At 36.6% G+C, this 23,730-nt stretch overlaps 1 protein-coding gene across 7 annotated transcripts; it reads left to right on the forward strand.

Annotated features, from left to right (window-relative positions):
• Nucleotides 1-190: 190 nt before the first annotated feature.
• Nucleotides 191-23,544, forward strand: UBXN2A (UBX domain protein 2A). 7 transcript variants are annotated; one of them, XM_061154897.1, is made up of 9 exons: nt 191-694; nt 6,879-6,965; nt 8,487-8,541; nt 13,755-13,893; nt 14,132-14,233; nt 15,363-15,469; nt 20,218-20,355; nt 21,440-21,598; nt 22,743-23,544. In XM_061154897.1, the coding sequence occupies exons 2-9, from the start codon at nt 6,923-6,925 to the stop codon at nt 22,933-22,935; spliced, it is 936 nt and encodes a 311-aa protein (XP_061010880.1). In that variant the 5' UTR covers nt 191-694; nt 6,879-6,922; the 3' UTR covers nt 22,936-23,544. The 7 variants fall into 7 exon arrangements, with proteins under 7 accessions (XP_061010880.1, XP_061010881.1, XP_061010877.1 ...); XM_061154898.1 differs by lacking the exon at nt 6,879-6,965 and having other exon boundaries at nt 192-694; XM_061154894.1 differs by lacking the exons at nt 191-694; nt 6,879-6,965 and adding an exon at nt 1,174-1,457.
• Nucleotides 23,545-23,730: the final 186 nt, after the last annotated feature.

Consider the following 23,730-nt stretch of genomic DNA (forward strand, 5'->3'; position numbering starts at 1 on the left):
AAGGGTTATTCCAAGAAGAGGAAAAGAAACTACCGCAATGGGGTGTGGTAGCTGAGGCGACAACCATCACTATCAGGAAATGCTATGCCCACTCACGGGCACAGAGGCCTGCAACTACCTCCGGGGTTAGACAGAAAAGGGCCCTTCTTTTACAGGGAGGAGAACAAAGACTACACAGAGCTGGGCATAGGGCCAAGGGGATGGATGGGTGGAGGTGGCAGTTGATCACTCAGCAGATCAGGGTGGTTTATGTGAAGGTCAGCCTACTTTTCAGAGTGATGGTGAAGGGGGGATTGTAGGCTGGATCAGGCTGAGAGTGGGTCCAAGTTTTAGGAGCCTGGAAGGAGAGAAGCTTAAGTTTGGTCAAAACAAGGTAGCTGGTATTTTGTCCAGATTGTCAGCAGGCACAATCAATAAAGATAATCAATCAAGAGGCAAAGAGAAAGGGAATTTGGAGGGTCTATGTCTGACCTTGTCATGGGTAAACAAGGGGACATCTGTGAGTGTGAATAAACCGCGTGCTGTCAGCCCTTCCAGGGACACGGAAGGGTCGCGGGGTGGGGGAGGTGGAAGGGGCGGGAGGATGTTGTCAACCGTCGCTTTCCGGAATCTCGGGGCTCAGGTAAAGTTCAACACGGTCAGAATGCAGGGAAATCTCTCCACAGATTCAATCAGAGGCTGACGACGTACACAGGTAAGTTGGTGCTGAGTTCTGAGGTGAGCCCACACCTAGCTCCCCGCGTTTTCCGCGCCGAGTGAAGACATAAGGAGCAGCAGCGTCCGCGGGAGGAAGGAGGCGGCCGCCATCGGCGCGGGCCACTGGGCTAGCCGAAGCGGCCACCGCCGCCAGCCCCGCCCCCAAGCGCGCGCTCGGGTCTGCGCAGAGCCAGCCTAGGCGCGCACTCGGCGCCGGGAGGCGGTGACCGAGGGAGGCGCGCGCGGTTCCAGCGGCCCAGCCGCCGAGCTCGATTGGGCCTGGGGGCGGCGGTGCCCCTCGTCTGAGGGGCTCAGCCCGGCGGCGGCGGCGCTCGCGGCCCCTGAGCGGATTGAGACCGAGGCCGCGAGGCGACGGCGCGGCGCGGCCCCCTCCAGCGGCCGCGCCCGGAGGTGAGTTTCCCGGGGCCGCGCCGCGCTCGGCTGGGTGAGGGGCCGGGCCGGCCGCCGGGCGGGGCCCTGTGGATGGGTTGGATGGCTCTGGCGGAGCCGCCTCGTCCCGTCTTTGTCTCGGTGTCGGAGCTCCGGTCCGCGACCGCGAAAGGGCGCAGTGGGGCGGCGGGCCGGGCGGACTCGGGGCCCGCGCAGGTGAGGCGCGGCTCCAGGGCCGCCGACTCCGGGCACGCGCCCCGGTGGTTTTCTTGCTCTGCCGGCGCTCGGAAACTTCGAGTTCTCTGTTCTCAAAATGCAGACGCGCAGCGCAGAAATACGGAGCATCTCTGTGTGGGGTGGAGCTTTCTTAGGTAACTTCATTAGTTGGCTCTTGAAACTCATTTTTATTTTGTAAGCTTTTCTTACTTAATTTCTTATTTTCCTCTGTGTCCGACTTTTATTTGCAGTTTGTTGCTTGTTAGCAATAACGAACGTTAGTGTGGCTTCCAGCGTTGGTTTCTTCGTACTCAATTTGAGATCATTGAAAATAAAGATAGGAAACTGGCAGCCTCTATTAATGTGGGATTGTAAAATAGGACCGATTGTATAAGCGACGTGAAAATCAAGCTTCCTTATTTCATAGTCGTGGCTCAGGTGTGTTTTGGGACTGTTTATAAGGTAAAGTCAGAGACAGACACTGGTGGAATAAAAAAAAAAATGAGTTAAGAATTATGTGCAGGATGGAGGGAGTGATTTAAGCACACAACAAAAGTGACGCAAGGCAGAAACTACTACGTATTGAGCACTGACTTTTAGCCCTGCGTGTCGTAAATACTTTATACGAAGACTTTAATTACTGAATATTTAGTGCTAATTACTAAATTTATCATTCAAATGTTTTTAGTACCTATTGTGTGCTGAGTGCTGACGCTATGACAGTGACCATTATAGATTTGTGCAGTGTCACTGGAGGAAACGAATAATCACACAAGTAAATGCCTATCTACCTAACTGTTGTTTTTCCGTCGCTAAGTCATATCCGACTCTGCGACCCAATGGACTGCGGCAAGCCAGGCTCCTCCGTCCTCTGCTTGTCTCCCAGAGTGTACTCAAACTCATGTCCTTGGTTAGATGACTATCTAACCATCTCATCCTCTACCTAGAAAGAAGTTGAAAAGAAGGAATGTAAGGTGTTGTGTGGGCATATAACCGGGGACTGAAGAAATCAGTTCAGATTTTCCTAGGAATAGGTCATCTTTCAGCTCAGTTATTATGGATAAGTAGGAAATTAGGTGACGGTGACTCCCAGTACTGGAGCTCTTCGGAGCCCCCTCCCACCCCCGCCCCCAGAAAGGACACAAAAACGTTTTCAAAAGGAAGGAAGAAAGATCCAGGCAAAGGAAATCAGTTCCACAAAGACTTGAGAATGTTTGGGGAACTGAAGATCAGAACAGGTGAACTGAGGGTGCGGTTAGTTCCGGTCAGAAAAATGATGTGGTGCCTTTTAAACAATATTAAGGTTTGGGGACCAGTTTTTTCTTTTCTTTTTTTAAAAACTTTTATACTGAAACTTTCAAACTACTCAAATGTAGTGAGAGAACATTGCAGTTAACTCCTTGTCATGTTATCCAAGGTATTTGGATCTTATTTGAAGAGTAGTGGGAGGTCCTGATGGATTTTAATCAGGAAAGTCTCATAATCAAATTTGTATCTTAATCAAAAAGGTCACCCTGATAAAAGACAAAACAACAAAAAAGAGAATTCCCTGGCAGCCCAGTGGTTAGGACTCCATACTTTGACTGCCGAGGGCCTGGTTTGATCCTGGTCTGGGAACTAAGATCCCATAAGTTGCGCGTCATTAAAAAAAAGAAATGTCACCTTGACTCCTGTGTAGAAACTGAATTGGATGGGAACAAGAATGGATGTGGGGAAACCACCTAGAGAGGATGGTACTAGGGTTGTGGTTGTGAAGATAGGGCAAATTCAAAGAGTACATAATTGATCTTTCCTTGTGTTAGTAATTCTATATTCATGCCTTTTGGAGGAATCATGGAAGGTTTTCTAAAGGAGATTGTATTTGAGATGGGTTTTGCAAGGTAAATAACAGTATGGAGCCCATTCTGGAATGAAAATGTCTTGGTGTCAAAAGGGTAGCTAATTCAGGGACCTGGAAGGTTTTTTTTGCAGAAGTTTCACCTTTCTCCTAGGATTTTCTCATTGAAATTACTTTTGTCACTATCATTGTGATCCTTGTGAGCATATAACCCTCCTTAACAATTTTTTCTATTAATAGAAGATAGCAAAAATGTATGTTCTTCATTACTGGGATTACAGCTAAGCTAAGCTAAAACTTTCCAAAATTTTTCATTTTTTGTTTTTGTTATGCACATAATAGTTAATAAACTAGAATTCACAAAATATACAAATAATTGTCTTTTTAGTATTTGAGTCTGATGCTGCCATAGTTTGCTCTTGGCGGCCTAATCCTATTCTGTAGAAGATGTAACTGAAAGGTGATCCATTGGTTCCTTTTCCCTTGTGCTGAATGACTTTATCCTTAAAGGAGAAACTAGTTTCTTCATAGCATGCCTAGTGGTACAATATCTTGATTCAAACCCATAATCTTAAAAAAAAAAAAAAAAATAGCCTGTAGTATGTTTTTAAAAATAAGTAAAATTTGTAATATGCATATTTTTCTTTTCAAATTCTAGTGTATACATTAAAAGATGACCTTTCTTGGTAGTCTAAATTTATTTTGACTGGATTTTCCTTTTAGTGGATACATTCCAGATAGCTCAGTTTCCTCTGGCTCCTGGCTGATTTTATTACTACAGTTGTTGGGAGTGAGTGGGATAATATTTGAGACGGTGTTTAGTAAACTGTGACATACAATACAAATATAAGATGATAGTGGTACTAATTGGAAGTAAGCAGAAGCAGAATGAAGGAACTTGTGTTCATCCGTCCATTCTGATGCCCAGCCTCATACTGGTAACTTCGATATTTGTCAGATGGCTTTTTTATTTTCTACATACAGTATGTACATGACTTAGGTTCTTTCATGTTACGTGACTGATGATTGTAGATGCTCAGTCAATGGATATAAAATTTTTACATGGTTCATTTCCATGTTACTAATTTATGGTAGAAATACCTAAAATGATAGTAAGTTTATGTCCATTATAGAATGAGTTTTTTTTTTTCAAAACCATTTATTTATTTGGCTGCATTGGGTCTTCGTTGCAATGTGTGGGATCTTCACTGTGGCACAGGGGCTTAGTTGCCCCACAGCATGTGGGATCTTAGTTCCCTAACTAGGGATCAAACCCATGTCCCTTGTATTGGAAGGTGGATTCTTAACCAGTGGATCACCAGGAAAGTTCCTAGAATGAGTTTTTACTTTATAATTCTGTGCTGTGTTTGCAATTAGTAATTCAGTATATTTTTTTCCTTGTTAGTCTGTAAACTTCCTATTAATGGATACTGAGTTTGTCCTTCTACCATTAGTTCTAAACTAGTACCTTGCACACAGCAGTGGGAGGTTCAGTAAATATACAAATGTTTTTTAAAGTTACATTAGTGAAATGAAAAGTGAAATTTCATAGCCATGTTGAAATTAAAACTTTGAGACTAAGTCTGAAGGTGTTTCTTACTATAAGTCCTTGTAACAGAGGCTATAATTGGGGACTGGGAAAAGAGAAAGGAGCATAACATTACTGTAGTCTCGATATTTCTTTTGTTCTGTGAACAACCTTCTTAGGAGGATAATTATCTCCAAGTTACAAGTTAGGCAACTGGTACTTAGAGAAGTTAAACAACTCTTAAGCTCAAAAATGATGTAGCCATTATTCCAGCACAGGATAGTTTGAATGCAAGGTTTGTTCTTCATTCTCTTTTGTTCTCATGGAACAAGTGAAAACAATTTATCAATAGCTTAAACTATGAAATGACAAAACATTAATAATTTGCTAGAGAATAATAACTTATTAATGGGAAACATAGTGAGATGCTTTAAGGATGGCTTCTCCTTGCTCTGCACTTGGCTAAGCACCTTGGAGGGCTTCCCTGGTAGAGCAGCTGGTAAAGAAAGTGAAAGTGAAAGTTGCTCAGTGGTGTCTGACTCTTTGCAACCCCGTGGACCACATAGTCCATGGAATTCTTCAGGCCAAAACACTGGAATGGGTAGCCTTTCCCTTCTCCAGCAGATCTTCCCAACCCAGGGATCAAACCCAGGTCTCCTGCATTGCAGGTGGATTCTTTACCAGCTGAACCACAAGGGAAGCCCAAGAATACTGGAGTGAGTAGCCTATCTCTTCTCCAGTGGATCTTCCCAACCCAGGAATCAAACCAGGGTCTCCTGCATTGCAGGCGGATTCAGCTGCATTGCAGCTGGCAAAGAAGCTGACTGCTTTATATCAGGATCTGTCAATGTTAGCACTTGACATTTTGGGCAATACTTTCTTGTGGGGACTGTCTTATGCACTGTAGGATTTTCAGCAGCATCCCTGACCTCCTCTACTAGATCAGGAGCACCCTTCATCCCAGTTGTTTTGACAACCCAGAAATACCGCCAGCCATTGCCAGATGTCTTCTTAGTGGCACAGTTGCCTCCTGGTTGAGACTCACTGCTTTATCTTTATACCATAGTTTCATAAAAACAATACTAATATATAAATGTTTTCTCTTTGAATGCAACTAATTTTTTAAAAAGTGAATACTGGGTTTTATGGGCTCTGTGGCTCAGTGGTGAAGAATCCACCTGCAATGCAGGAGATGTGGAGACACGACTTAGCAACTGAACAACAACAAATATTCCTTTGTGTGTATATACTATGTGTTGTTCAGACATTTATCTGTTGGTGGACATCTGGGTTGCTTCCATCTCCTTGCTTTTGTGAATAATGCCTCAGCCACCAAGTTCTTTTCTACAGCCACTGCGCCATTTTACATTTCCACCAGCAGGGTTCCAGGGCTCTAATCTCTCCACATCCCTGTCAATGCTTCCTATTTTTGTTTTATTAAATAATAACTATTCTAATATGTATAAAGTGGTATCTGATTGTAACTAGTGATGTTGAGCATCTTTTTCATGTGCTTATTGGCTGTTCATCTATCTTTTAGAGAAATGTCTGTTCAGATCCTTTGCCCAGTTTTGAATTGGTTTGTTTTCCCTGCTGTTTTTAAGTTGTATTTTTCTATCATTCACTTGATAGCTGCAAACCTTTGACTGCTTTCCAGAGTTCTGACTAAGTTGTTTCTAACAGTTTCTGCTTATCTTTCAGTGTTTCTGTGGAGATAGGAGCTTGCAACTGCCTGTTCCCTCATTTTGCTGACATCAGCCTCGAGTTCATTTTGGGGGTGGGGAGGGTGGTTTACTGGAGTATAATTATTTACAATGTTGTGTTACTGATAGTTTCTGCTGTGCAGCATAGTAAGTCAGTTATATGTAACTCTTCTTTAGAGTTTGTTCCCATATAGGTCATTGCAGTATTGAATGGAGTTCCATGTGCTATTCAGTAGGTTCTTATTGGTTACCTGTATTATATGTAGTAGCTTATATATGTCAGCCAAGTTCAATTTTTAAATTTTAAATCTTGGATATATCTAGAATTTATTTTTGTGATGGTGACTCCATATGATTGTTGAGTTTATTTAAAAGTCCCATCTTTTCCTGATTTTTTTTTTTTTTCTTTTAGTCTGTAATAATAGTGTGGATTCCTCATGGGTTTTTGTTTTATTCAATGAGTATAATCCATTAATATCGTCATTTACTTTGATGTTCCATTTCCCAGATTTGTCCAGTGGGAGCCTCTTCATGTAGTTTCAGTGTCCTTTTATGTCTTCTTCATTCACTGAGCACCGTCTTACATTCTGGAGCAGTATGTTTCAGGTTTATTTGTTCTTTCTCTGCCTGTGTAATCAACACTTTCTCTAAGAAGCCATGATTCCCTCTTTTAGGAAAATTGTATTTAGAAACCACGGTGTGAGTTTTTTGGTATACTTATCTAGTGTAACCTTGCTTCCAGGACTTCTCAGAAGGCAGATGGCTTGGATTGTTTTAAACATTGACTTGTTTGATTATTTTTAAAATCAATTTGTTGTTTTTTAAACTTTTTTTATTATTTATTTGACTGTACTGAGTCTTAGTTGCAGCATGCAGGTTCTTTAGTTGCAGCATACAGGATCCTTAGCTGCAGTATGTCAACTCTTAGTTGTAGCATGCAGAATCTAATTCCTTAACCAGGGTCAAACCTGCACCCCCTGCACTGGGAGCGTGGAGTCAGCCACTGGACCACTGGAACGCCCATGATTTCTTTGCTTATTTCTTACATTATTTTTGTTGTAAAGGCAAGAATATTGCAGAAAGTTTGGAAAAGAAAGAAAATAATCCACAATTTTATAACTTGCCAACGATTACTATTTTCATTTTTGTTTCTCTCCATTTTTTCATATTCAGTTTTTCCTGAAATTTTTATTTCTTATATTTTTCACTTATATGGTATCTTTTCTTCATAATTATTTTTGAGGGATACATAATACCCCATCAGGGCTTCCTGGTAGCTCAGCTGATAAAGAATCCTCCTGAAATGCAGGAGACCCCGGTTTGATTCCTGGGTCAGGAAGCTCCCCTGGAGAAGGGATAGGCTACCCACTCCAGTATTCTTGGACTTCCCTGGTGGCTCAGACAGTAAAGAATTCACCTGCAATGCGGGAGACCTGGGTTTAATCCCTGGGTTGGGAAGATCCCCTGGAGAAGGACATGGCAACCCACTCGAGTATTCTTGCCTGGAGAATCCCATGGTCAGAGGAGCCTGGTGGGCTACAGTCCACAGGGTCGCAAAGAGTCAGACATGACTGAGTGACTAAGCACAGTACAGTATCCCATCCAGCAGCCGTATCATGACCACTTACTGTATTTTCAATTTTTCCTGATGAAAAACAGATGCGGTAGACATATTTTATGTATATAGCTTACATTGTTGGTCTTTTAAGTTTCCAGAAATCTGGAAGATCAGGGTCAAAAGATGTAACATGGTCAGTTTGCTTTCTCCTGAAATTGTGAGAATGAGTTTATATTGATTTAATATTTTGTTACTATTGGAAGTTGAATGAAATGTTTACATTCACTTTTGTTTGTTATTAAATCAAAGGGTACATTATTTTTCATCATAATATTTACAAAATCTTTCTTTTATCAGAAGATTATCCAAATCCTGACTTTATTTTTACTATTGCTTTACTCTAGGTGACAGTGACAGCTTTGAGTCTGGTCATTTGTTCTTAACATCTCTTTAGTGCTATTTTAGGACTGTATAATAGCGTAAAGAATATTAATACATATGGGGGAAATGAATTTATTTAAAATACTGTATTAAAAACTTTAGCTTTTCCTTTTACAGTAAAACAAAAGAGAATGAAAGAAGTAGATAATCTTGAAAGTATAAAGGAAGAATGGTAAGTTGATTAATGCATTTTCTTTGTACTATCTTTATTTTTATCACAGTTTACTGATTTAGTATATTTTCATTATGATTATTTGTTAATTATGAGTAATGTATTTTAAAGTTGGTGTTTTTTGCTGTACTCATATTAAATGGATTTTTAGTGAAGTTTCTAAATATTTTTGTGATTAGTTTTTTGAAAAGTGTTAAATTTCTTTCTGCTCACGTATTATTTCTGTTATATAACTGAGAAATTAAAGTAACTGTTCACTTTGTTAGCCCCTTGTGTTATACTGTCTTGGAGTCATAGTGGAAATATAATGACTTTGGAGTCAAATAAACCTGAGTTTGAATCTCATCTCTGTCTTGTACTACTTCTCTGGCCTTTGAGCAACTTCGATTCTTTGAGCTTCAGTGTCTCCTCTAAAAAGGGAGGGGGCATACATAGATATCTGAAAAGTTTTTGTGAGAATTAGCCAATTCAAAACACTGAGTCTAGTATTAACACGTAGCAGGCACCCAATAAATTGTAGATGTGAAGTTTGTGGTTCTTATAGCATTCTTTATTCTCCCTTATCTGAGATGAAATATTTATTTTTGTATTATGTTCTTTTTGTCTTAAATACTCAAAGATGTAAGCACCTTTCATTCATAGTCCATTTAAAAAGACAAATAAGTGTTTATATTAACAGATGTTTTGTGAACACTTTCTATACCAAATATTGTTATTTTTCACTGGAAGATTTATTATTTCATGTAAATATCTGATACTAACTATATAATTGTGAGGTGGTGTCAGGAGCCTCTCAGACCGCCTCCATATGTGATGATTGCTTAAAGGAGTCACAGGACTCAGCATACAGTCATACTAATGACTAAGATTTTGCAAAGAAAGGACAGTTTCCATGGGGTGATGTCCAGGGGAAACCAGATATAAGCTCCCAAGAGTCCTCACCCACTGGATCCAGCAGGACACACGCTTCATTCCTCCAGTAATAAGTTATGACAGCACATATGAGATGTCTTCTAGGGAAGTTCATTGGAAATGAGCCTAGGGTTTATAGTGGGGGCACATATTAAAATTCCAAACTCTCATGAGGAACATAAACAGGACTTTCAAAGACTAGCAAAAACATCAGGCCTGCTCTGTTAACCCTTTTGTCACAGAAATAAGTTGAATGACTTAATTTTAAAAATTAACTTAGGACCTCTTCTAACAGTTTTATGGAGACATTATTTACATACCATAATACTTTAAATTCATCCATTTAAAGTATACAATTCAGTGGTTTTTAGTACATTCGTAGTGTTGTTAAACCAGTCAGTTTTATAACATTTCTATCACCCCAAAGAGAACCCCATACCTATTAGCAATCATGCCCCATTCTCCTATGCCCTACCCCTGACAACCACTAATATGCTCTCTGAATCTATGGATTTGCTTATTCTGGGCATTTCATATATCTGGAATCAGAGAATGTGTGGTCTTTTGTGACTAACTTTCATTTAGCATAATGTTTTCAAGCTTTATAATGTAGCTTGTATCAGTACTTTAAATTTTAGTTCAGTTCAGTTGCTCAGTCGTGTCCAACTCTTTGCAACCCCATAGACTGCAGCAAGCCAGGCCTCCCTGTCTATCACCAACTCCCAGAGCTTGCTCAAACTCATGTCCATTGAGTCAGTGATGACATAAACTTTAAATAATTAGTAAGATGTCTATACAAAAAGCGATATATTAAGTTTTTGTACTTTTTGTTACTAGAGAAATCCCTAAGACTCCATGACTCTTTACTTAGCCAATACAGCTTTGATAATCTAGTTTCAGAGTTACAAAAAAGGGTATTGATATTTGCATCATAAATGGATAATGACAAGTGAGGGAAAGGATGATAGAGTAGAAAACAAAGATGAAATAAAGTTGTATATATTTTATTTTTAACTAGAGTTTACATTTGGGTCTATTCTTTGTTTTATACAGTTCTATGGAATTTGACAAATGGTGCTAATGTGTGTAATGTTGCGTTTTTAATCCCACATACCAGTAGTTAATTGTTGGTATACAGGAAAGCACTGACTTTTGTATATTAAACTTGTGTCCTGCAACTTTGCTACAACTGCTTATTGTTCCAAGATTTTTTGTTGTTGTTGATTCTTTTGGATTTTCTGTATAAATCCTTTCTGTGTAAGTCTTGTTATCTGCGAACAATTTTGCTTCCTTTCTGATCTGTGTGTATTCTTTTGTTTGCTTTCTTTGTCTTACTGGTTTAGCTAGGGTTTCCAACTTGACATTGAAGAGGAGTGGTGAAAAGGGGCATCCTTGTTTTGGTCCTGATCTTAGGAGAAAAGCATCTTGTTTCTCATCACAAAGTATGACATTAGGTTGAGAGAGTTCCTCTGTATTCCTAATTTGCTGAGTTTTTAATCATAAATAGGTGTTAGATATTTTCAGATGCCTTTTCTACATCTGTTGATATGATCATATGAATTTTCTTTCGTGTGTCAATGTGGTGGATTACATTAATTGATTTTCTAATGTTGAAACAGTCTTACATACCTGGAATAAATCCTACTTGGTTGTGGTGTACAATTTTACGTATTATTGGATTCAAAATGCTAGTATTTTATTGAGGATTTTGCATTTATACATATGAGAGTTTTTCCTTTATTGTAATGTCCTTACCTGGTCCTAGTATTTAGGTAATGCTGTCCTCATAGAATGAGTTAGAAGTATGCCCTTCTGCCTTTATTTTCTGTGAGAGATTGTAGAGAACTGGTACCAGCTCTTCTTCAAGTGTTTGATGGAGCTCACCACTGAAGTCCTCCGTGCCTTGTGCTTTCTGTTTCAGAAGATTATCAATTACTGATATTTTTTTTCTTTTTGCCACACTGAAATTCCCTGATTCAATTTCTTTAATACCTTTAAGCCTATTCATATTCTCTATTTTTCCTCATGTGAGTTTTGGTAGATTGTGCTTTTCAAGGAATTGATCCATTTGCTCTAATTTAATCTAATTTGTGGGTGTGCATCTCCAACACATTGTACTCTGAACCTCTTAAAAGCCTAGATTAGGGAATTCCACGGCGTTGCAGTGGCTAGGAGTCTGCTCTCAGTGCCAAAGGCCCAGGTTCAGTCTGAATTCAGTTTCAGATCTGTGAACTAAGATCCTATAAGCCACGTGTTGTGGCCAAAAAAAGAGAAAACACACACACACAATAATAAAAAAGCCTAGACTATTTCTTACTCATCTGTGTGTCTTGCTCACCCAGCATAGTAGGTAGTCAATAAATGTTTGGATGACTTGGGTTAAATGACTTGTAAAACTTCAGCTACACTGGATGCTCAGCTTTATTTGCTTTGTACTTAGTAATTAACTATACACTGCTTTCTGAACAGAAGAAGCAAATACCAAAAAGCATAAAGTGGTTGTAAAGATATTATTGTCTAATATTTGAGAGCTTACTGTGTGCCAACATGTGTACTAGTATGCACAGTACTATGTACCAGGTATAAATAAGCCTCTAAGTGTATCACATTTAATCTTGACAACAACCCTGTTAGATAGGTAGTGGTACTAAGTCATCATATAGATTGTCTTAAGAGTATTTATAAAGAGAATTACCTAGAAGAGTAAAAAGAATATATCTAAATTAAAACATTGCCCTTAAGAGACAGTCTAGCACAGTGATTAAGAGTAGGGACATTAGAGGCCTGAGTTCAGTTTCCAGCTTTGCCTCTCAATAGCTTTGTGACTGTGGGCAAATTGCTTAAGCTTTTTCTGTGTCTATTAAGTGAAGATAAATCAATATGTGCCTTTTAGGTCAACATGAAGATTGAATGAGATAACATGTGTAAAGTACTTAGAATAGTTCCTATCATTTATTAATAAATGCTTAATAAATATTAGCTATTAACAGAAGCTTTATAATGCATCTTGGCTAAGAGCGTAGACTTGGAAGATAGATTAACAGGGTTCGAATTCTGTTTCTGCCACTTACTGGCTGTGTAATGTCTAACATGTAACTTAATCTCTTAACATGTTAACCTCTTCATGACTCATTTCCTTGTCTGTAAAATGCAGATAAGAGTAGCTGCCTTGTAGATCCTGCACGGTGTAAGAGCTGTAAAAGTGTTATTATTTATGAAACCTGAGAAGTTATATCTCAGTACATTTATGAATTTTCTATGTGCTTTAGAAGTTTTTGTCAAATAAAATCTTAGGTGATATTTCTTATATGACAAAATATAGACACAAATGCATACACAGACGAATGGTAGATGGGGTGGGCAAAAAGAATGGAGGAAGGTGGTCAAAAGGTACAAACTTCCAGTTATAAAATATTAATAAGTCATGGGATGTCATGTGCATTATGGCAACTGTAGTTAATAATAATGTATTGCATATTTACTAAGAGTAAATCTTAAAAGTTATCATCACAAGGAAAAAAACTCCGTTGCTGTGCATAGTGATGGATGTTAACTATGAATTAAGACTTACTGTGTGATCATTCTGCAGAATATACAAACATTGAATTATTATGCTATATTTCTGAATCTAAAATAATGTTATATGACAGTTATATCTCAATTTACAAAGAAAGAAAAAACCAAGTAGAGTATTAAACCACTACAAATGAAAGTCTTGAGTGGGAAATTTTATTCTGAAGTGCACAAAGGGGCAAAGCTATGATTATGACTGTTCTTCACACATTATCACCTTTAGTTTCAAGAGTGCTCTCTGTTACCAAAAAGTACACAGTGACCCCTTTTAAAGCCATTTTGAGACCTTTACAAAGAACATATTTTTTTCACTCTGGACCAGTGGTTTTCCACATGGCAAGGTTTACCCATCCCACCCCCAGAGGTCACCTGGCATTGTCTGAAGGTGTTTTTTATTATAAAACTGGAATGTAGGGGGATGTCCACGCTACTTCTTGCAGACACTACTGAACCTCCTACAATGTACGGGCCAGCCAGCTCAACAAAGAATTATCTCTCCCCAAGTGTCAATGGACTGAAGTTGAAAAAGCTCTACTCTGGACCAAAAGGGTTAATGCCTTCTTCCCATGGGCACATATCTACTATCTTAATTTAAAGTAGGATCTCGACTGCAGACATGGAGGTAGCTTCTCAGTGCTAGATCCCTTAACTAGAGCAATTTATGTAAACTTTTAAAGAATTAGCGATCCGTAATGCTTCTTTTTCTTTTTGTGTCTGTTTGTGTGTAGGGTTTGTGAAACAGGATCTGACCACCAACCTCTTAGTGATAGTCAACAAACAAATTGTGAATATTTTGTTGACAGCCTTTTTGAGGAAGCTCAGAAGGTTGGTGCCAAATGTTTGTCTCCCACTGAACAAAAGAAACAGGTCAGTGTCCATAAATCTCTTCTCTCCTGATGTTTCTCAAAATACGGACCTTTAGAGGCCAAAACTGTTTTCATACTAATAGTAAGATACTATTTACTTTTTTCACTGTATTGAGTTTGCACTGATATTGCAAAAGCAATGGTCAACAAAACTGGGTCCTCAGGAGGAACTGAGGCCGTGGCACCACACAGCACCACACCGTACAGTAATTACTGTACTGTTTTCTTTGCACTTGAAGGGAGTGAAAAGTGAAAAGAAAGTGAAGTCACTCAATCGTGTCCGACTCTGCGACCCCGTGGACTGTAGCCTCCAAGGCTTCTCCATCCGTGGGATTCTCCAGGCAAGAATACTGGAGTGGGTTGCCATTTCCTTCGCCAGGGGGTCTTCCCGACCCAGGGATTGAACCCAGGTCTCCCACATTGCAGGCAGATGCTTTAACCTCTGAGCCACCAGGGAAGCCCCTACTCTTTTCTCTGCCCTTGAAGGGAGTGAAAAACACTGGTTTCAATTAAGAATGTCCTTGATAGAGCAGTGAAACTTATAGATTCCATTAAATCCCAACACTTCAATACCTATCTTACTAACATCTGTATAATAAAATATGAAGTATATACATAAAATGAGGCTTCCCTGGTGGCTCAGATAGGAAAAAATCTGCCTGCAGTGCAAGACACCCAGGTTCATTCCCTGGCTTCTCATTGCAGTGGCTTCTCTTGTTGTGAAGCACTGGCTCTAGGGCATGCAGGCTTCAGTAGCTGAGGCTCCCCAGTTCTAGAGCACAGGCTCAGTAGTTGTGGTGCACAGCCTCAGTTGTTCCACAGCATGTGGGATCCTCCCGAATCAGGGATCCAATCCATCTCTCTTGCATTGGCAGTCAGATTCTTTATCACTGAGCCACCCAGGAAGTCCAAACTGATCGAATACTTTTGAAGGAATAGCTATTAATTACTCTTAGTTGTTTTTCCCCCATTTTTATTTTTAATGTTCAAAGTCTAATGTTCAAATCATTTCAGATTTCTCTAACTGTTGAGAAGTCTGTTCTGGCCAGACAGCATTAGTGTCCTCTGAGACAGAGCACAGGACATTCTTCCAAATGAGTTCTCCTAAAGAAAATGATTAATGACTTACTTTAAAATATTATTCATTATGAACTATATTATACATGCACATTATAATTTTTGATATTTTATATTTGAAACTAGCTCTTAAGAATGGTATATTTAAAAATTTGTAACTGTGTAATGGATGTTAACTATATTCATTCTGTAATCATTTTGTGATACATACATCATATCATTATGTTGTACTTGTAAGACTAATACAATGTTATATGTCAATTATATCTCAATTTTAAAGAAAAAATTGATACGTAAAATACACACTGATAGAAGAAATTTCCAAAGGACTTTTAATCTATTAGTACATTTTATTGACTAACATTATACATTTTGTTTCTTACTGCTTTGCAGGTAGATGTAAGTATAAAATTATGGAAAAATGGATTCACTGTCAATGATGATTTCAGAAGTTATTCTGATGGTGCAAGTCAACAGTTTCTGAACTCCATCAAAAAAGGGTAAGCAATCTTTGTTGGCAGAAGGATATTTTAGATATGTTTCATTTGGAAGATTCCTTTTTAATGTTGTTCACACATCCTTACACATTCAAAAATACTTTTTTAAATTCAGACTTTTCATAAGATGGGTTTTCTTAAGAGAACCACAGCTGTAATCTTGAAGGGTCAGGAATGTGAATTCTGATCAACCAAAATCTGACTTAAATTATTTCACTTTGCCAAGTGTTACTTAATACCACATCACATCCTACTTGTTATTTAATAATTATGTTTAAAGATCTTTTTTTTAAGATCTTTATAGTTGTTAAATTATGATTTCCATTGCCCTGTAGTGTTTTATATTACATATTTATAAAAACTTGAAAATCACCCATAATTTTATTACCCAGAAGTATTACTGCTATTAACATTTCTGTTGAATTTCATTTTGGCACTTTCTGTCCATAGATTTATACATAATTGTGCATATATTTTAAAAAGTATTTTTACTTTATCTTGAAATACTTGAATATATCTGTATATTATTTTGTTACAATGATGACCCATAATTTATATATATACACCTAGTTGTTGGTGATTTGATTATTTCTTAAGTCTCCCACTATAAAAAATATGGGACTATCCTTGTGTTTAGATTTTTTAAAAAATTACAGCTTTACTTTTTAATAACAGCTTTATTAAGATATAATTAGCCTACCATAAAATTTACCCCTTTAAAGTATACAATTCATAATTTTTTAGTGTATTCACAGAGTTATGCAACCATCAGCACTGCTAATTCCAAAGTATTTCCTTTTTCATCACCCTAAAAAGAAACCCTATGCTGGTAATCACTCTCCACTCTTCCTTTCCCCCTCCTCACAACCCTACACAACCACAGTCTACTTTCTACTTCTATGGATTTGTCTATTTTGGACATTCCATATAAACGGAATCATTTTTGTATTTCACTTCTTTAACTCAACATAGTATTTTCAAATTTCATTCATGTAGCTTTTAACAGTTCTTCATTCCTTTTTATTGCCAAATAGTGTTGCATTGTATGGATATGCTACATTTAGTTTATTCATTTATCAGTGGATAGACGTTTGGGTCATTTCCGCATCTTGCATATTAGAAATAATACTTCTCTGAATATTTGTGTACAAGTTTTCATGTGGACATATGTTTTCAATCCTCTCAGGTCTAGGAGTGGAATTGTTATCTGTTTATGAAGAACTGCCACACTGTGTTCCAAAGTGATTGTACCATTTTATATTCCCACCAACAGTGTATCAAAGTTCCAGTTTTTCCATATACTTGCCAGTGCTTGTTAGTTCCAGTTTTCCATATCCTTGCCAACACTGATTTTTTAAATTATAACTATCCTAGAAGGCAATGGCAACCCACTCCAGTATTCTTGCCTGGAAAATCCCAGGAGGAGCCTGTAGGCTGCAGAAGAGTTGGACACAACTGAGCGACTTCACTTTCACTTTTCACTTTCATGCATTGGAGAAGGAAATGGCAACCCACTCCAGTGTTCTTGCCTGGAGAATCCCAGGGATGGGGGAGCCTGGTGGGCTACCGTCTATGGGGTCGCAGAGAGTCAGACAGAAGCGACTTAGCAGCAGCAGCAGTCATTAAGAAGTGGTGTCTTGTTGTGGTTTTCATTTGCATTTCCCTAGTGACCAGTCATGTTGAGCATCTTTTCATGTACTTGTAGGCCACATGAATATCTTCTTTGAAGAAATATCTATTCAGATCCTTTGTTGATGTTTTCTTCCCTCGCCACCTGAGCTCTTAGCAGTGAAAGTGCAGAGCCTTAACCACTGGATCACCAAGGAATTCCCCATTGCCTACTTTTAAAAATTAGGTTATTTACCTTGCTGTTGATCTGTAAGAGTTTGTGATATATTTTTGAGGCTATTTTCTCCCATTCTTTTGTGTTTGTTGTTGTTTCATTTTTTTGATGGTACTCTGAAGCACAAAAGTTTTTAATCTGAAGAGTCTGATTTGATTTTTTTTCTTTTGTCACTTTTGTCTCTGGTGTCATAGCTAAGAAAATATCGCTTATGTTAGGGCATTGAAGGTTTTACTCCTATGTTTTCTTATAATTATATTCAAAGTTTGACTAGTATCTCAATTACTCTTTCATGATAAATTTATAAATTAATGTGTAAAAGGCATGAACATTCTTTCAGCTATTGATGCTCATACTCATGCTTCTGCTTTATTAAAAAGATACACAAAATTAAATTCTGTCCCATAGCACTGTCCTTAACATATGATTTTATGTGTGATATCAGTTTAATGGTGCAAAGCACTTATTTTGGTCAGTTTTTATTTGAGAAGGGTTCATAATATTCCATATGTAACCAATTTTCAATATATAATACACATATATAGGTCTGTATATATGTATATGTACAATGTATATACAGATTATAAATTATTTTATATTCTATAATTAATTTTGAACCTTTTTAAAACTTATACAAAAGTCACAAGTGAAGTACTATGAACTTTTCTAAAAGCATTTCAGAGTGAGTTGCCAAAGTAATGCTTCTTCATCCAGAATAGTTTGTATTTTTTATTAAAAAAAAAAAGGAACTGTATTTTCCTATGTAACCACAATACAACCATCTAATGATGTATGATTATCATTTAATCCTCAAAACATTTTCAACAGTCACTATTTATCTTAATACTATCCTTTTAAAAGAAAGAGAAATATATTTTCCTATGTAACCACAATACAACCATCTATTGATGTATAAGTATGATTATCATTTAATTGTCAGACATTTTCAAGAGTCTCTATTTATCTTAATACTATACTTCATTGCAAAAGCATCCAATTCAGAATTACTTATTGCTTTTAAATGTCATGTCTCTTTCATTTCTTCAAGAGGGAACAATTCCTGAGTTTTTGTCTTTTTTTTAATGACCTTGACACTTGAAGATTATGGGCCCAAATTCTATAGAATGTCTCTCAATTTAGATTTGTCTCATTTTTAATTCATGATAGCCACCTTTCCAGGTGGCTTGGTGGTAAAGAATCCACCTGCCAATGCAAGTGACACGGTTTTGATCCCTGGGTGGGGAAGATCCCCTGGAGAAGGAAACGGCAACCCACTCCAGTATTCTTGCCTGAAAAATCCCATGGACAGAGGAGCCTGGTGGGCTACAGTCCATGGGGTGGCAAAGAGTCAGACATGACTTAGCAACTAAATAACCACAATCCTTGATAAGACTAAAGTACACTTTATTGGTAGGACTATCACAAAAGTAATGCTATCCTAACTTCAGTGGTAATTTGTTCTTTGCTTTTTTTTTTAATAGTTTTTTGTTTTTCTTTAGGTTTTTTTCATTTTATCTGATTTTTGAACTATATATAAATGGAATGTGTTTAATTTTTGTGTCTACTCAGTTTATTTCTTTGGGATATTCATCCATGTTGTTGCATATAACTATAGTTGGCATGAATCCCAGAAGCAATATAAGAAAGATAAATTTGATTATGTAAAATCAGTTGCCAAACTGGGAATACTTGGTGCACTTATATCCTGTAAATGGAATACATACACATTTCTTACAAATCAGTTAGACAGAGATGAAAAGAGTATTTTATATGTTTGTACTTGATCTACTTTAAAACAGAATAGCAGTGTGCAAAATACAGAATAGTGTGTATAGAATGATACTATCTTGGGAAAAATTACAAATCTGTGGTATTTTACTATATATAGAGAAAAAATTTAGACTCACCCCAGTTTTTTATCAAGAAAGGAATAAGGACAGTCACTTTGGCAGGAGGGGACTGTCACTTTTAAGTCAGTTTGTATTTATATTTTTAGTCTTGCTTTTCTGGAACAAGCATGTAGCTATATTTTCATTTTAAAAAATGAAATAAAAATCTTGATTTTTCTTGCACATTATCAGTCCTATTTAGATACCTATAAAGTGACCAGATTGTTTAATTTTAGCAGTATATAGTCATAAAATGTTTCATGACTTCAGTGTTACTCTGGACAAACTGAATAGCTCAAGCTGTTCATGAATTTGTAGTTTTAAAAATTATTCTACAGTAAAAAGGAACTCATTTGAATCAGTCCTAATGAGGTGAATGAACCTTAGAACCTATTATACAGAGTAAGTTAGAAAGAGAAAGATAAATATCATATTCTAATGCATATATATAGAATATAAAAAAATAGTACTGAAGAATTTATTTACAAGGCAGCAGTGGAGAAACACATAGAAAATAGACTTATGGACATGAGGAGAGGGGAGAGAGGGTTAGATGTATGGAAAGAGTAACATGGAAACTTATATTACCATATGTAAAATAGATAGCCAACAGGATTTGCTATATGACTCAGGAAACTCAAACAAGGTTTCTGTATCAACTTAGAGTGTTGGGATGGGGAGGGAGATGGGAGGGAGGTTCAAAAGGGAGGGGACGTATGGATACCTATGGCTGATTCATTTTGAGGTTTGACAGAAACAACAAAATTCTATAAAGCAATTATCCTTCAATAAAAAATTAATTTTTAAAAATTATTATATATTCTTGGCTTTGATATTCATATTATCTCATTGTATTATTTTTAACCATATTATTCTAACTAGATGTAGTTTTTATTATAAAGAATATTATATGCCTCTTATTTGTATATTTTTAAATTCTTTTTGCATGTAGAATATGTTTTTCAGAGGAACAAAAGGGATGTTAATAGCTTCTTAGCTTCCTTTCTTTACTTTCCAAGGGAATTACCTTTAGAATTACAGGGAGTTTTTGATAAAGAGGAGGTGGATGTTAAAGTTGAAGATAAGAAAAATGAAATATGTATGTCAACAAAGCCTGTGTTCCAGCCCTTCTCAGGACAAGGTCACAGACTGGGAAGGTGAGTAGGCTCATGATCTGTGCTTTTCATAAGCAGAGACTTGACTAATATTCAGCTTTTAATTATTTTACTATGTAGACCATATATAGAGAGTTTATCATTCTCCTACTGGAAATGAGATTTTTTTTTTCATGTTAACTTTTATGAGAACTTCTAAATCATATTCACCTTAGTGTAAATTAACACAAGCTGGCACTGCACTTAAAAATCATGAAGGGTTTTTTTGGTTTAATCAGATCAAAAGGGCCTGGTTTAATAAGGACATTGGACAAAATTGTGTGGGTAAATCATTTTTTCTCCTTTGCACCCACCACTTGAGCTTTGCCATTAATGTCACAGGGTACATAGGCTAGCTTTGGGAGATAGGATTCTGTAACCAGTGCCTTCAACATTGCATTCTCCAATCAGTATCTGAATTTTGAAGTAATACAAGTGAAATAATGCCTGATAAAGTTAGTATCAGAGCCTTTAATTATTTTCACACTTTGCAGTCTTCATCTTATCTAGTTATGCCTGTGACAGTATGTGCAAAGACATTAAATATAGGATTGCTTCTTATTTTTATGAATTCTTATATATGAATTACCAAGATTTGTAAGGTATATACATGCATATTCATCCACAAGTATAAAAATATTCAAGTGTGACTTTCAGAGTGATGAAGAAATACTTTATTTCCTTTACAACCCAAGGACTATTCTCTACAGAGAACTTACTTCTTCTAGAAATTTTAACCTGGGATGTAGGTAAAGTCCATGGATCTGTCAGCACTATAAAATTGTTCTGGAAGGCATTATTCAAATACATATGTACATAAATAGTATTCAAGTATACTTATGTAACACTCTACAGTCTTACATATTACTTGGATATGCATAATTTCATTAAATTCCTATAATCATCATCTATGATAGATACAACTGATACTAATATATTTATGTGTTAGTGGGGGAACAGCTGTGACTGACTGGCTAAAATCTTCCAAAGATCTATACTTCCTGTAAAGGTTTTAGAGTAATTGTTTAATGATAAAGTTCTGCTTACTGAAAAACACCCATCTGACTTGTTGTCTGGATTTTCCTAGTGCTACACCAAAAATTGTTTCTAAAGCAAAGAATATTGAAGTTGAGAATAAAAATAAGTTGTCTACTGTCCCACTAAACAATCTGGAACCCATCACTAATATACAGATCTGGTTAGCCAATGGGAAAAGGATTGTCCAGAAATTTAACATTTCTCATAGGTGAGTCTTCTATTTCATTATTTGTCTGATTTCCCCCCCTAAGTTTTAATAATATTTCTTCTTTTCAAGTCAGTCAATAGTTATTTTGAAGAACTAACCAAGGATCTTAATAAATAGTTCTCTAAATATAAAGTATCATGACAATGGAAATTCTTGGATGTTAATGAAATTTTTTTTTTTTTTTACTTATTTCATTAGTTTTCTGGCTTAACTAGATATATAATTTTAAAAGAATTATTTTCAAATACAAAAAGAATTATTTTCACTTTTTTGTAGTTTTTAAGTAGACCTTTTAGCATTATGTGTGTATTTTCCTGTTAATCGTATAAAAAGAACGAAAATACAGGAAAGTCCTGAAGGAAACTGAAATCAATTTAAATTTTATCACTTAGAGATAATCACTGTTACTACTTTGATAAATTTTTCTAGTCATTCATCTCTTCTTAATTTTTTTCATTTTATTTAAAGTAGGAACATATTCTATATAGGTTTTCTTCTTTAAAAGCATTTAAAATTTGGGAAGGGGATATTATACATGTAAAATATTCTATACATATGTGCTTGGTTAAAATATTAATAGTAAAATAACTTATATACTACCTAGCTCAAAACATATGCCAATATATATTATTTGCCTTTCCATGATCATATCTGTTTCCTTTTGTGCAAGAAAGAAGTCTGTTGTAAATCTGTGTTAATCATTTTTAATGAACTGTATATGTCCTCTCCTCCTTTAAGTATACACCCATATATACATGTGTATAACTGAGCTGCCTTTAAGATTGCAGTGATTATATTACATTATAGTATCCATGATACTAACTGAAAATATACCTGCACCAGGTTAAGTGTTTCTTAACTAGATTTGAAGTACAGCTTATCCTGGTATGCAAGAGATAAAACCCATGTCTATATAGGGTTACTGATTGGACCATTTCTGATCCATTCAGAGCTAGTTATGTTGATTTTTCTGTTATAGAAATTTTTAGGTGTATGCAAAAGCGAAGAGAAGATATAATGATCCATCACTAAGTTCCCACTAAATTATGTTTAAGAAAATCCCAGACTTCACGTAGTTTATTACCTTAAATTAGCTAATTCAGGTTTTCATAAAATTACATTGATAGTTTGTGCTATTTTACAGGATAAGCCACATCAAAGACTTCATCGAAAAATACCAGGGATCTCAGAGGAGTCCTCCCTTTTCCCTGGCAACTGCTCTTCCTTTCCTCAAATTGCTAGATGAAACACTCACACTGGAAGAAGCTGATTTACAGAATGCTGTAATCATTCAGAGACTCAAAAAAACCGCTGAACCTTTTAAAGAACTTTCATAGCATTGATTTTTGATACACTAAATGGAAAGTTTCCCAAAAAATGATGGTCATAAGTGGACATGCAAATCAAAACAAGGGAAAGTCAGATTTGCTGGGTTTTGCACTGTTTAATTCCCTGCTGATGAGATTTTAAAATAAGTACAAGTTAGGAAAGTAAACTATTACTGGAAACTATATTCAGTGAACTCTTTCCAGAAGGCTACTCAGAAAGAAAAATATACTTATTTTCAAATACCATTTATTCAACATAAGATATATTCAATAACTATAGCATCTAAAATCTTAATATGGTATAAAGTAGGAAATATGTGCATAGCATCTTTCATTCAAATATCATTCCCAAACAGCAATGATGTGTTTAAATGTTAACTGTCTCAGATTTTTTAAATGGCAATACATTAAAAAAATTGTACATGGCAGGTTAAAAGCATCAATGTAATTTTCTCATATGTGAGATACAATCATAAGGCTGAAAGGGTCTGCTTTTACCACAGCTTTACGTAAACCTCAGAAGTGTTCCCAATTTGCATACTCCAACAGTCAAATATTAACAATATCTGGGATGTACTTTCATTTAAGAATAAAATTGTGTAGCTTAGTATAATGTCAGTATCAATGTGCCGACTCATATTTCAACATTTTCAAAATATGTAGATTTAAAAGAGTTCTTTTTTCTCTGAGAACCTGTTTATTCCCTACTTTGTTTTCTTTCAAAAACTAGGGGTTTGTTTTTAGCTGACATTTGTAGTGAGCCGTTTGACACCACTCACATAGAATCTAATGCTGGTGTTGTCA

Source organism: Dama dama, chromosome 11 (genome assembly GCF_033118175.1).
Source record: "Dama dama isolate Ldn47 chromosome 11, ASM3311817v1, whole genome shotgun sequence".
Taxonomy (NCBI): domain Eukaryota; kingdom Metazoa; phylum Chordata; class Mammalia; order Artiodactyla; family Cervidae; genus Dama; species Dama dama.

Excerpts from the sequence above, each read along its gene's own strand:
- UBXN2A (XM_061154894.1), top strand. The coding sequence starts at position 1,400 with ATGCAGACGCGCAGCGCAGAAATACGGAGCATCTCTGTGTGGGGTGGA. Across the intron at positions 14,234-15,362 it reads CCATCCGTGGGATTCTCCAG|GTAGATGTAAGTATAAAATT; the intron begins GCAAGAATACTG and ends ACTGCTTTGCAG. Across the intron at positions 21,599-22,742 it reads AAATTTAACATTTCTCATAG|GATAAGCCACATCAAAGACT; the intron begins GTGAGTCTTCTA and ends GCTATTTTACAG.